The sequence below is a fragment of the Procambarus clarkii genome, chromosome 50 (assembly GCF_040958095.1).
Source record: "Procambarus clarkii isolate CNS0578487 chromosome 50, FALCON_Pclarkii_2.0, whole genome shotgun sequence".
NCBI classification, from domain to species: domain Eukaryota; kingdom Metazoa; phylum Arthropoda; class Malacostraca; order Decapoda; family Cambaridae; genus Procambarus; species Procambarus clarkii.
The window spans coordinates 2,175,484-2,188,583 of NC_091199.1; the positions used below are offsets into that span (position 1 = coordinate 2,175,484).

Below are 13,100 nucleotides of genomic sequence, written 5' to 3' on the forward strand. Positions count from 1 at the left end.
CCCACTATATGGTTTCTCTACCAGATGGCACTCTTCCATTATTTGGGCTACAATTCCACGTTCTGGTGAATATAACTCAGTTGCCTCCATAATGTTAATTGGGAGTGTGAGAAAGTTAACAGTCTGGTTCATTGATACAAACCAGGGCGAATTGAGTTTATCATGACAGTTAGCATGAATAAAGAGTGCCATCATTCCTTCAGTCAGACGCTCTTTCTTTCGATCATCAGTCATGAGATGAAATTGGGGAAAAATTAAATATTGAAATGACGTAGGCACTTCAGAATCAAACTGCGCACGGAATGAAATGAAACGAATTTGTTGCATCAAGGCTGAGTCATATTCGCTGAAAGTTGGGCAATTGTTGCCAAACAAAAAAATAGGTGTTGCTAAATTATATGTATCCCCATCCATATAGTTTTGACGAATCCACATTGGGGCATGACCGCTCAATTGCTTTAAAAACAGAGAATTAAGGGTTTTAGTCGTACTCAGTTCATCCATGTACCACATTCTAACCATTTTTCCACCTCTTCCTAAATCATGGGTCCGTTCTTGGAGACCCTTATGAGCTGTATGTACTGAGAGAATACCTGTCAAATCACCATGAGTTAGAGTAAGAGTATTTAATAAAGCAGTTTTTCCTGAATTTGAATCTCCAATACCCAAAGTTATCTTCTTGTTATTTTGTCGATGGCATGCTTTTACTATTAGTGAAAAAAAATAAATCATAGTAGTTGCATCATAGCAAAAGATCTGTGCTAGTGTTAACAAAATATCAACTAATTGACTATTACAATTAAGTTTCACTGGTTCACCAACATCATCTTTTCGTATAAACCGTCCATTTACCTTTAGATTTTCTTTTAAAATAGCATCTAGATGGTAAATACTTTCTTTGATTGGAATTTTACGATTTTTTATCCCATGACGGCATTCTTCAATGAGTCTATTAAGAAGATCTTGATATTTATTTTCTATATTAATATTTTCTGAAACTCGGTTTAGTGATTCTAAAGAAGTAACCATATGTTTTAGCACATAATATTTGACAAGTTGAGCTAATCTATTCATACCATCATTCCAAAATCGATCTATAAAGTTTATATGATATTGTTCACGACTAAGTAAGAGAATTTTATGTTTCTCTTCAACTGTCAACTTCTTATAATATTTCTTTTTTTCGCTTTCGTAATGTAGAATATCTTTTAATATTGGATTACATTGCTGCATAAAAAAGGTACATTTTGGTATGTGATCTAATAGTTTCAATACTTCACTCCAATCATAAATAGTTGGTCTTGTATCAGAATTTGTATTATTTGATGATTTGTACAGGGGAAGTGGTAGGATATAAAAAATTTGGTTCATCTCACTACTGCTACTGCCGCTGATGATATAACATTGAGAAGAAGCAATAAAATATCGAGGTATATCCAAGATTTTCATGTTTGCATAAAAACTCTTTATAGAATTTAGAAGACTATTCTGAATAAGACTTCGTTTCTTGTAATTATTATTATTATTATTATTATTATTATGTGTAGAATCAGTAGTTTTTTTTTTACTCTACCTTTGGCTGAAGGAGAACGAAGGTTTGAGTTTGAATTTGATGAAGAAGTTGATGAGGTTATTGATGGAGAAGGTGACAACGGAGGAGGAGGTGGTAATAAGTTGCTGTTGGATTGTAGTGGTGTTGGTGGTAAGGTAAGTGAAAGAAACATTTCATTTTTCAGTAATTGTGGTTGTTGTTGTTGTTGTTGTTGTTGTAGTATGCTATCAATTAAAATAATTTGACGTGCAATGTAAGCTAGGTCTGGTGCTAGTAAAGAAGAATTAATTAGTAAAGAAGAAGGTGCTAGTAAAGAAGACCACTTCTTAGTAGTATTATCCCAAACATTAATCTGGCGCGAATTCTTATCACATATAATAGGTTTATATATAGCTAAAAAATTGTTATATTCCGTTATACCAAAATTCTGTAGGAAAGAAAAAGCTATTATAATCCGAGGAATTTTAGTAGGACGTGAATTACTATTAGCTGATGGTACTACCCGATAAGTGTCACTGTCAAACTCTTCCACATTTATATTCATGACAAAATCCAATCTTTGAGAATCAATTTTTTCTACTAGATCAAAAGCTTCTTTCATTGATACCACATCACTAACAATTAGAAGATTTAGAAGACACAAAATTATCCAATCTTCTAATTCTTCTTTTACTTGCTAGTGTTCCTGATATCGGTTAAGAAGATAGATGACTTCATAAAGTGGTCCAGTATCTAAGTGATTAAAATTTAAATCTCTAATTATTTGGGCTATAAAATAATTGTAGTCAGGAAATGTCATTCCCAGGGACTTTTGACGGGTCTTTTTAACATATAACAATGCTAAAAGATACAAGACAGTGTGAAGATGTTGTTTACTCTGCAAACATAAACGGGTTATATGTTCAATGGTAAATGGCTGAATTCGTTTCAAGAAAGAATTGGTATCTCGACTGATATTGCTACTGGCAACTGTTCCTCGAATAGATGTTTGCCTTAAAGGTTGAACTGTAAACACTTTTTCAATACGATTTGCTGTCATTTGTATTTTATCGTAGTCAAAGTTTGCCTCAGCGTCATTGTCATTTCTAAGAAGAATCAGGTAATGCGGAATTTCGTTAATATGTATAAAACTATTTGGATATTTTTCAAGTATAATTAAGAGTTGGTTATTCTCTTCTTGTTGTTCCTCTTGAAAATGAAGAGATTTATATATAGAAAGTTTATATTCCTTACTAAGTGTAACAAAAAATAAACCCACTATAATTTTATTGATAATATTGTTAACGTTGGAAAACATGAAAAAATTTTCTTCTGTTATATCTGGTATTTTTTCTTCATCTCTCTCCCTAGAATTATCATAATTTTCATATATAGTAAAATAATTTTCGGCGTCATCAATATTTTCTTTGTTTTGCATAAATGTTTGAACATTTTTCTGAAAAACATCCAAAGCATATGTATCATCATCCAACCCGATAATAGTTGGGAATCCTCTAATGGATGAAGGTTCATGATATTTACAGATATTAAATAAGTCAAAAACTTCACCCATATTTGATAAAATATATGAGGGTGGTGAGTTTGACATATCGTAAATATTATTTTTGTGGAAAACCGCATATGGTAAATAAGTGCAGTCCATTTCGTTTAAAGGTGTTTGCAGTTGAATTTTTTGAGAGCCAAAAATACTATAATTGGTAGTAATATCTACGAGGGTAGGTAAGAGTTCTTTACATGAATTGGACATTAGGGCAAAATCATAATAGGAAAGAGTTAGGTGGGGTATTTCAAGATGAAATCCTTGAGTAAACGTTTGTGATTTACCTAAAATATAAATTGGTAGCCAGTCTAGACCTAAATAATAAACAATATGAGAAACAAGTTCATATATGACATAATTTGTATTATAATAGATCTGTCCATCAACAATGGATGTTGTTAATTGTAAGGATGACCCTGATTGTTTAAGTGTTAGATATTCTAGGTACTCAGCTGTCGATAAACGAAATGATTCAAGAGTACACATTTTTTTTAAATCAACATCCAAGATAAAATGTATATAATCTAAACTAGGTAGACGTATGACATGGGAACCACTTATAGTGTTTGTCTCCCAAAATCTACGATATAAATGATGAACTGTTCCATTTGTTAATAAAATAAAATCAATTTCTCTTTTCCCACACATATCTGTTAGTGATCCAAAACCATATAAACTCATCTTATTTTTTCTTGATGAAGTACAACTTATAGTTTGAAGATCACGAGTTATTTTATTAAAAGTCCCAGTATTGGGATTGATATGAGAGTCTTGATAAGTTCGTTTTAACGGATCATAATTTTGAATAAGTGGATAAGTATAATATCGATCATTCATTTTAAAGAGCAACATAGTGAAATTGTAGTATACTTATAGATGGGAATTTTTTTTTTTTTTTTTACTTTAAAATAATATACGTCCGTCTTTAGCTAATAGGGAAGCTTTTGTGAGTCGTTGGTCGAAAGGAATTTTGGTATTGACATTGCTCACCGATATAGTGTCCATTATCCATACAAGCACATATGGTGGTTATTAAATTAGTTTCCCCAACATAATTAATAGGAAATCCTCCATTTAAACATTTATGATCAGTGTCATAATTACAAACACTATTAATGCAAGTAACTCCTAAAGAAGAAGAGCAAAATGTTTGACAGTCTTCATTTTTCTGGCATGCTATATTGTTAATAGTACAATCCATCTCTCTTGTAATCTTTTCATATGGAGGGTGTGACATTAATATTAAATTAGAGTCTTTCTTTGGATTATTACTCATATTTTTCTTATAAATGTAATTTAATATTATTGAATAAAGAATTAAACATATAAATTTAATATAAAGTTTCATTATTTTTTTCTGACCACAGATAACAGATAAAAATACATTCGCCAATTGAACAAGACACTTTCAATTACTAATTTGAGTATGTTAAGAGGTGGGCGTTGTTTTTTTGTATTTAGTTTTCGATCATGGATAATAGCCCATTCTAAATTCCCCATGATAGATGTTGGAAATGGCATTAATGTTGACATTATATAATTGACTAAAAGACGTGTCAAACGACCATTTCCATCTGAAAAAGGATGGAGAGTAAGCATTTCTAGGATAAACCATGAAATTAATTTAAAAATCCATTCAAATTCTTTCTCTGGCCCTAAAGATGTGAATATTTTTTGGGTCAATGTAGAATTGTAATTGTCCAAAATAGCCAAAATACGATTTTCTCCATCCTGAATTGAATGGATATGTGGATATACATACAAACCCTTGACACTTGTGTTATTACTAATCTTTGTACAGCGTATATTGGTACTTACATAACCACATTTTTCGGGTGATAACAATCCTCTCATTAATATTTTGTGTAAATTTAAAACACAAGTTTCAAGATCAATTAAACATAATAAAGTGTACATATCCTTATCTCCTACTATCTCTTCCTTAATCTTTTTATGACCTCTAATGAAATTTAAATATTCTATTGCTCTTAGTAAGTTTCTAACTTCTCTAACTTTCCAATTAGTGATTAGAGTTTTCTTCTGGTTGTGTGGCCAAATCCCAATATTTTCATGTTTCATTAAATTAGTTAAAAAACCATATTCCATGGTTTTTACAACTAACCCTTAAACTTTTGTATTATTATCTAGACCTAAATATATTTGTTTAAATTTATTAATTTCAGATACTTTATTTTTTAAGTTTAGGCTTAATTCATATGAAAAAAACATCGTTTATATATTTTTTTTAAAAGTTAAACAAGCATAATATACTATTATTTTATCTTTATGTTAAACAAATAAAATAAAAAGTGACACTTTTTTCTTTGTTTTAGGATTCGGATTTACTCTGTGAGCACACTGCACAACCTAAAAACTACTGTAAATGCCGTTTTGGAAGATGTATCTAACCAGCTACAGCTTGTCTCAATGCCAGCTGTATACACATGCATGATTCTCCAGCCTGTGGGATTCTTCTGCTTTATTGTTTTCAATGGCTCCAATTAAGAACAACGTGAATCGTCGAGATCCTCTCCCAAATGAGGCACCCACCACTTTTACATCAGAACAACAACTCTATGATGGTCTCCCTAAATATTTTATATTAAAGGGGACTCATCTGTACTCTAGTATAAGAACACTGACTTATGTTCAAGAATACCATAAGAGAATAAAAAAAATTATCTCCTCATCCTATCCAGAATTGGAAGAAAAACAAAAATATAAAATATGGATAACTAATGATCAGTTGGAAAAATTATCCACATTTTCTTACATGGATAATAACAATGGTTGTTACATTTGCATAAAATGTAATGTCATATTTATATCATTCCAGAAAATAATAGATCATGAGTGTAAGAGAGCACCATTTGTAGTATATACAACTACATTAGATAAAATTAATGAAATATTATATATAATAAAGGCAATGAAAAAAAAGCATAAGCATAATAATGATGATGATGATGATGATAATGATGATGATGATGATGATGTTGATGATGATGATAAATCTTTTGAAGAGTCAGCCTTTTTATTTAAAACCAAGTATGAAAATTTAAAGACTCAAATATCAAGACATGAACAAACTTTCATACATGAAGGGTTTAGATTGAAGAATGAAATCATTCCAATTATGGAATGTAACTGCTGTGAAGTAAAATTCCCACTTCCAAAGTATAGAAATAATATACTGAAGATAATGGACTTACATAAGAATGAAGTGAAACCCAAATGTTCTCCAAAGAATATGAATTTGACAGAATCTTTTAAAATAATACTGGAAAGTTTAAATTACATAATTAAGAGCCAATTTCAGTATAGGAATTGTGATATAGATCAGAATAGATTATCTAGAATTATCCTACAAAAAATAATTTCATCTGGTTTTATACATCAAGATAAACGGGAAGTTTTAGAAGACTACTTTTTAGGTATGCAAATCAGGAATTTATTCAAAAACGAAGAAAATAAAAATATTCTTCCCTCAGTCATAAAGATTAGGAAAAAATCCAACAAGCCCATCATCATCATCATCCTATCAAGTTATATCAGGAGAGAAAATTAAAAAAAAAAAAAACAAGGATAAAACTACTACTACTAACATTACTGAATCAGCAACTACATCATTATTAAGTAGAAGTGACAACAGAAAAGACATCAGCATCAGAAGAGGCAGCAGCAGCATAAGAAGCAGCAGCAGAAGAATCAGCATCAGAAGAGGCAGTAGCAGCATAAGAAGCAGCAGCAGCAGCAGTAGAGGCAGCAGCAGTAACAGTAACAGTAGTAGTGATGGTGGTGGCGGTGGTAGTAGTAGTAGTAGTAGTAGTAGTAGTGGTGGTGGTGGCGGTGGTAGTAGTAGTATTAGTAGTAGTAATAGTAATAATAATGATGATGATGGTGGTAGTGATAACAGTAAAGAAGATAATAATGAGCATGATACAGGATATAAGGAAGAATTAGGGTCATTGACAAACAAAGATTTAGATAAATCTGCTACTTCTACTACTACTACTACTACTACCACCACCACTAGTGCCACCACCACCACCACCACTACTAGTACTACCCTGACCACCATCGTTGCCACTGCTGTTGCTGCTCCTGCTGCTTTGGAATCTGATGATGAAGAATCAGTTTTGGAAAATAAGGTGAAGAAGAATATAACAACATTTAAAAGAATTGCAAACAAAACTCAGGAAAATGGAGTTCATCATGTTCAACAACAACAACAACAACAGCAACAACAACAACAGCAACAACATAGAGAAGAATATTTTTTGGATCAAATTCCTGATTTCATTGATGTCTTCTTTTCCTCAGAAACTAACACCACAAGAGGAGGAGAAAAAACTAACAACATTTATTTGCCATCTACTTCAAGCTCAAATTATCAACTAATATCAGAAACCACCAATTTACCAGCAGCCAATTTGAAGTGTAATTATCATCAACCTAACATACAAATTGAAGAAGAAGAAGAGAAAGAAACAGATCTGACTTATATAATTGACAAATATTGTAAAACAGGTGAATCAATTAATAATGATTATCAACAACTAATGGTGTCGTTTCCTGAAAATACAATATCAAGTTCAGGTTTGAATGAAGATGCATATGTTAATCAACAACAACAGTTATTGGTACACAAAGATCAACAGTTTTCAAATACCTATTACAATGCACCTCAGGTAGATGATGTAAATTTTTTATATCATGAACATTCAATGACATTTCTTGATTCAACAGTGTCACCATCTACCTCAGGAGCAGGAAATCCATTACCCACTTTGGGTTTATCTCAAAATACAATTTCAAGTTCAGATTTGAATGAAGATGTATATGTTAATCAACCACAACAACAACAACAACAATTATTGGTATCTAAAGATCAACAGCTTTCAAATACAAATACAAGCTACAATGTACCTCAGATACATGCTGATGGAAATTTAAAGCATGTACATTCATTGCCACCAACAGTGTCACCATCTATCTCAGGAGCAGGATCCACATCTGGAAATTCATCATCCACTTTGGGTTTATTATCTCTTTCAAACCAAGATGAGAAAATAACAAGGGGAGTGAGTTTATTATCTCTTTCAAACCAAGATGAGAAAATAACAAGGGAAGTGAGTTTATTATCTCTTTCAAACCAAGATGAGAAATTAACAAGGGAAGTGAGTTTATTATCTCTTTCAAACCAAGATGAGAAAATAACAAGGAAGCGGAAAAAGGAAGAAAGGAAAAAGAAAAAGAAGGAAGAAAAGAAAAAAAGGAAGGAAGAAAAGAAGAAGAAGAAGAAGGAAGAGAAAAAGAAAAAGGAGGAAGAACTTTCTGCAAAGCTAATAAAATATTTGGTTATACAAACTATAAAACAATCATTCCCAATATTATCTGAAGAACCTCCAACCCCATTGACTTTGTCAGTCTCCTCCTCATCATTATCATCATCATCATCATCATCATCATCATCATCAAAAAAAAGAAAAAAAAAGAAAAATAGTTGTTAAAATTTAGTTGGTTTTGATTGTTAAATTTATAGACATGGAAAGTAAAATTTTCTTCATTGTCAGTAGGATTTATAAATAAATAAAAGAATAATTTGAATTACAGGATGCATTGTGCAGTTAAACCATGTACTGTATATATATTTTTAGTACAAATTAACAAATTTATAGATCTACTAAAGAATTGGAATCTGCTAAAGCTCAAGTGCAACTATAATAGTATGAAATATTTTTACCATATGCAGCAAAAATAGAGCTGTATAGTCCTTCGAATGTTGAAGCTGGGTGTAGTGGAGTTTCGAGAATATAATAAGTTTTTTTGTTACAAAAGAATAAAATGAAACCTTTTTTTCGAGGAACATTTACTTTCATCCTAGACTGAGAGAGTGTGCTAGCCAAAGCTCCTCCGTTTTAAAGCTATTTATTATACATTATGGATGTTTTAATGATTGAACTATTGGTTTTAGTTGAAGCTCTGAGGACAGAATTAAATTACCTACAGGACGAAGTACAGCAGTTGAAAGAGCATCAAGCGAAAAGAAATAAGGAGACCAGCTTTAAAAAAACCACTTGGAAAGTTGTTAAGGATAGAGGTCTTAAGAAAACTTTGGTAATAAATTATCTATCAGCTCACCCACAAGATGAACTTCATTCAGATTACAGTGCTTAAAGTAACAGTTACCTAATTTTTAATTAAAGCTCTTCTAACCTTTGATATATATTGATGAAAATATCCTTGAAACGTGCTTTACAAACTTACAAAAAAAACAGCTCTTCTAATAAAATTTTAATCATCACAAGAACTTGGCCTATTGGGTGGGACCTTGCATGGCGGGTAGGGTGAAGCATGTGAATTGACTAGCATTTACGTCCACACGTCACAAACGGTTTATGTCAGTGTTCGTATTTCCTTATCATAATGGAGACACGCCCTGTATTTAAAAGCATAACCAGCCTGGATGAACATTTGTTTGAGTAGTTTACCAAAGATACATTAGCTTTACAGTCATTCATTTTCAGACCTGGTGAAATTAAAAAAAAAAAAAAAAAAATACACAGCGTCATTAAGTCTGTGGTCAACCCTTGAGCCCATAATGTTTGCAAGTTCTCTGCATTGGTTGCAGTCTTTTCCAACATTTTCTGGGCTGATATTTGGGCTCAGAGGCGTGTGGTTGATAAGTACTTAAGTAATGATGTTTTTTTTATATCTTATTTTGAGTTAGTTAAAAATTTATGACCTCTTGTTCTTTTAAGCTTTGTATAACAGCAATTATAACAACTTAGCCCAGACTTGTCACTGGCTGTGCTTGTTCTGCCTGACTTGTCATTGGGTGTGCTTGTTCTGCCTGACTGACTTGTCACTGGCTGTGCTTGTTCTGCCTGACTTGTCATTGGGTGTGCTTGTTCTGCCTGACTGACTTGTCACTGGCTGTACTTGTTCTGCCTGACTGTGACTTGTCACTGGCTTTATTTACTTAAATCATTATTACCATTGAGATGTTGTGGGTAATTATAACTGTATATAATTAAAGTCAGAATCATCCTTTATTAACTTATTTACCTTAAATTAAACCTCACATTAGTACAAGCCAGGAATTTTTTGTGGGTGCATAATTTTAAAAATCAAAACTATTATTAATGTCATCAATTCTCATTATATATTTCCACACAATAACAACTCCAATAATCATATGATATTGTCTATTCTCATATAAAAATGAACAGTAGACCTAATAAAAATGGGCACACTAGATGTTTGTACATAAATGTATTTTTCATTTAAAACACTTTTAATAACCATAGGAAAGTTGGAACCAAACATTATCACTAATCGTCCTTTGAAACTTTTAAGTATACTAACGATAGTCATAAACAAATTCCCAATTGGTTCATTGATTATAAGTATATTGGCATTTGAATATTCTTTAGTAATACAAGTTTCTTTAACTATATGCCTAATATACCCGTTTGGTAACCATTTAACTGCAGTTATATACTCTAATCTTTCTGTGTTTTCTGTTGGAATAATGCTCACACCTCGATCCAGCAAAAAACTCTCAACCCATCCACCACGAGCATGAATAGACACCACAGTGTCCTTTGGGTTTATAAAACTCCTTATTTCATCAAGTTCCTTCTTGGTAAGTAAATGCTTTCCAAAAATAAAAATGTGCTCTTGCCAATAACAATCGTTAGCATGATTACAAATATTTTGAAGATGTTCTAATCTTATTTTTGATGCACAATTTAAGACAGTAGATTTCGGCTGGAAATAAGCAATCTCACCTTGCCAAGATAATCGTTCATCTTCAGAAAAGAAAGATGAACGTGGATAACCATCTATTGGTAGTTCAGGGTGAAATTGAGGTGAAAATTTATTATTTATATGATGTCCCCAGAATTGAATATGTGCAACTGAAAGATCTTGCAACAGAATGTGATCTAAATCAACTTCAATATTTACTAACTTAGGTAGAGAGGATTTCTTTTTCTTTGGGTGTATCATTAACACTATTAAATGTAAAAATGCACCATGAAATAAATCTGTTTGGTTGCCTTCAGGAAATTCTTTGATTATTATGATATATGTGCTGTAAAATAGAATAATTAAATAAAATAAAGTTAATATAACCTGATAACAGTTCATATAAAAAAAGGAGTAACATTAATCCCATACTTAAAACCATATAATAACCATGTACTCCATAGATTAATTTCCACATAAAATAAGTAATCATTAAACATGCTACTAGAAATAAGACATTTGTGTCATCTATAGTACATATACCAATTCCTAAGCAGAAATATATAACCATATATTGAACTTGCTAAATGCAAACTTCTCTGTTTCTTTCACATATTAGGCAAAAAACAAGTGCAACAAAATTCACTTCTCTAAGCCCTGAATAATACCAAAAAAGACCACAAAGAACTGTCCACAGGTTAAATATGTGTGTACTATAAACATCATCTAAATACAGTTGAATTTCATATGAAAGTGGTTGCCAAATGAAATCTTCTAACAGCAACATCATGATGATAATGATGATGATGATGATGGAAGCCAATCAATAAGTCTATTCTTATTTAAACATCCTGTAGACAAAAGAAAAAAATATGATTTAGATTATTTCCACACCATACAACACACACATACATAAATCAGCGATGTTTCTTATATTTATAGACTTCCCCATCTTTATATATATGAAGATCAATAGTTCGAAGAATATCCCCTAAACATTCTAAATTGTTTTCAGATTTTGTTTTAGGAAGGCAGTTTAATCTTTTAAGATTTTGTTTGGGGAGAGAACAGAGAAGAATAGTCTCTAACCAATTTTCACATTTAAATTTTTTCATAAGTAAATTATACAAATTATATATAACAATTCTTGTTACTTCATTTACATATTTTACAGTAGGTGATCGATTATATACATTACTTAAATTATCTTTTAGGTCATATATATCGGTATGGGACAGAAGAATGGGTTAAATACATCTTTCATTCAATATAGGTTTTCTAATTAGAGAATAAGGTATTTTTCCTTGTATAGTCCAAATAGATTCCATAAGAGCCCATCCTTGATATCGTAACGTATTTTCTAAGAGAATAATGTATAATTTGATAATATGAATTCTTTTTAGGAGTTTGTATAAATAATAACTGAATTGTCTTCGAATAAAATCAAGAATAAATTCACATCGGTAATGATCCCATTTTCCGTTTAATATTAAAAACCCAATATTTTGACATATATCTATATATGTGTCAAACATAACTGATATAATATTATTAAATTCACTATCTAACATATCAAACATTGGCAAATAAATATGCTTTATATTATAATTATAAAGATTAATTGAATAATTTAATATATCAATAAAATATTTACCAACTAAAATTTTGACTTGTGATTCAGTAATAACATCTCCCATTATTTTTTTATTTAATAAAAAATCAAATGGTATGGTAAATAAATTTGTTTTTGGTATACGACTACACTCAGGAACAGTACTTACTGTGATTACAGGAGCAGATGAACTGGTCTATAAACCCTCATAATTTGCCTGTTTATATACCTTCCATCCCAGGTATACAATAATTACTATCTCTATTATAATCTCATTTGTGTTATTATTATCTTTCCATAAATATAGTGAGACTAAGACATGGAGGTGGGGGAGGGGGAGGGGGGTGAATCCAAGAATCTCTCTCTATCAAGTCGATAATATGGCCAGATTGTCGACGTCCTTATTTTTGCAAGCGTCCATGAACACATCATCTTCTTCATCAGTGAAGTGTCGCCACTGCCATCCTTGACCCCGACTCAAAACTTAATTTAACCCCCCAAAAATATAAAAATTGGTGTTCTATGATAATGTATAAACACTATAAACCTCATTGAGATGGTAACTAAAATACAAAGTTAGTTGGTATAGTTTGACAACCTGTTGTAACATATCTATATTTATAATATAATAATTAATATAT

The 13,100-nt window shown here is 31.2% G+C and overlaps 1 protein-coding gene across 1 annotated transcript in view; it reads left to right on the forward strand.

The window, feature by feature from the left end:
• LOC138351562 (uncharacterized) overlaps positions 1 to 13,100 on the forward strand; it is a 32,538-nt gene that overhangs the window by 14,878 nt on the left and 4,560 nt on the right. The window contains exons 8-11 of the mRNA XM_069303355.1: positions 1,586 to 1,707; positions 6,019 to 6,235; positions 6,711 to 6,899; positions 7,623 to 7,886. Coding sequence (XP_069159456.1) covers positions 1,586 to 1,707; positions 6,019 to 6,235; positions 6,711 to 6,899; positions 7,623 to 7,886 — 792 coding nt within the window. The remainder of the gene's footprint in view (positions 1 to 1,585; positions 1,708 to 6,018; positions 6,236 to 6,710; positions 6,900 to 7,622; positions 7,887 to 13,100) is intronic.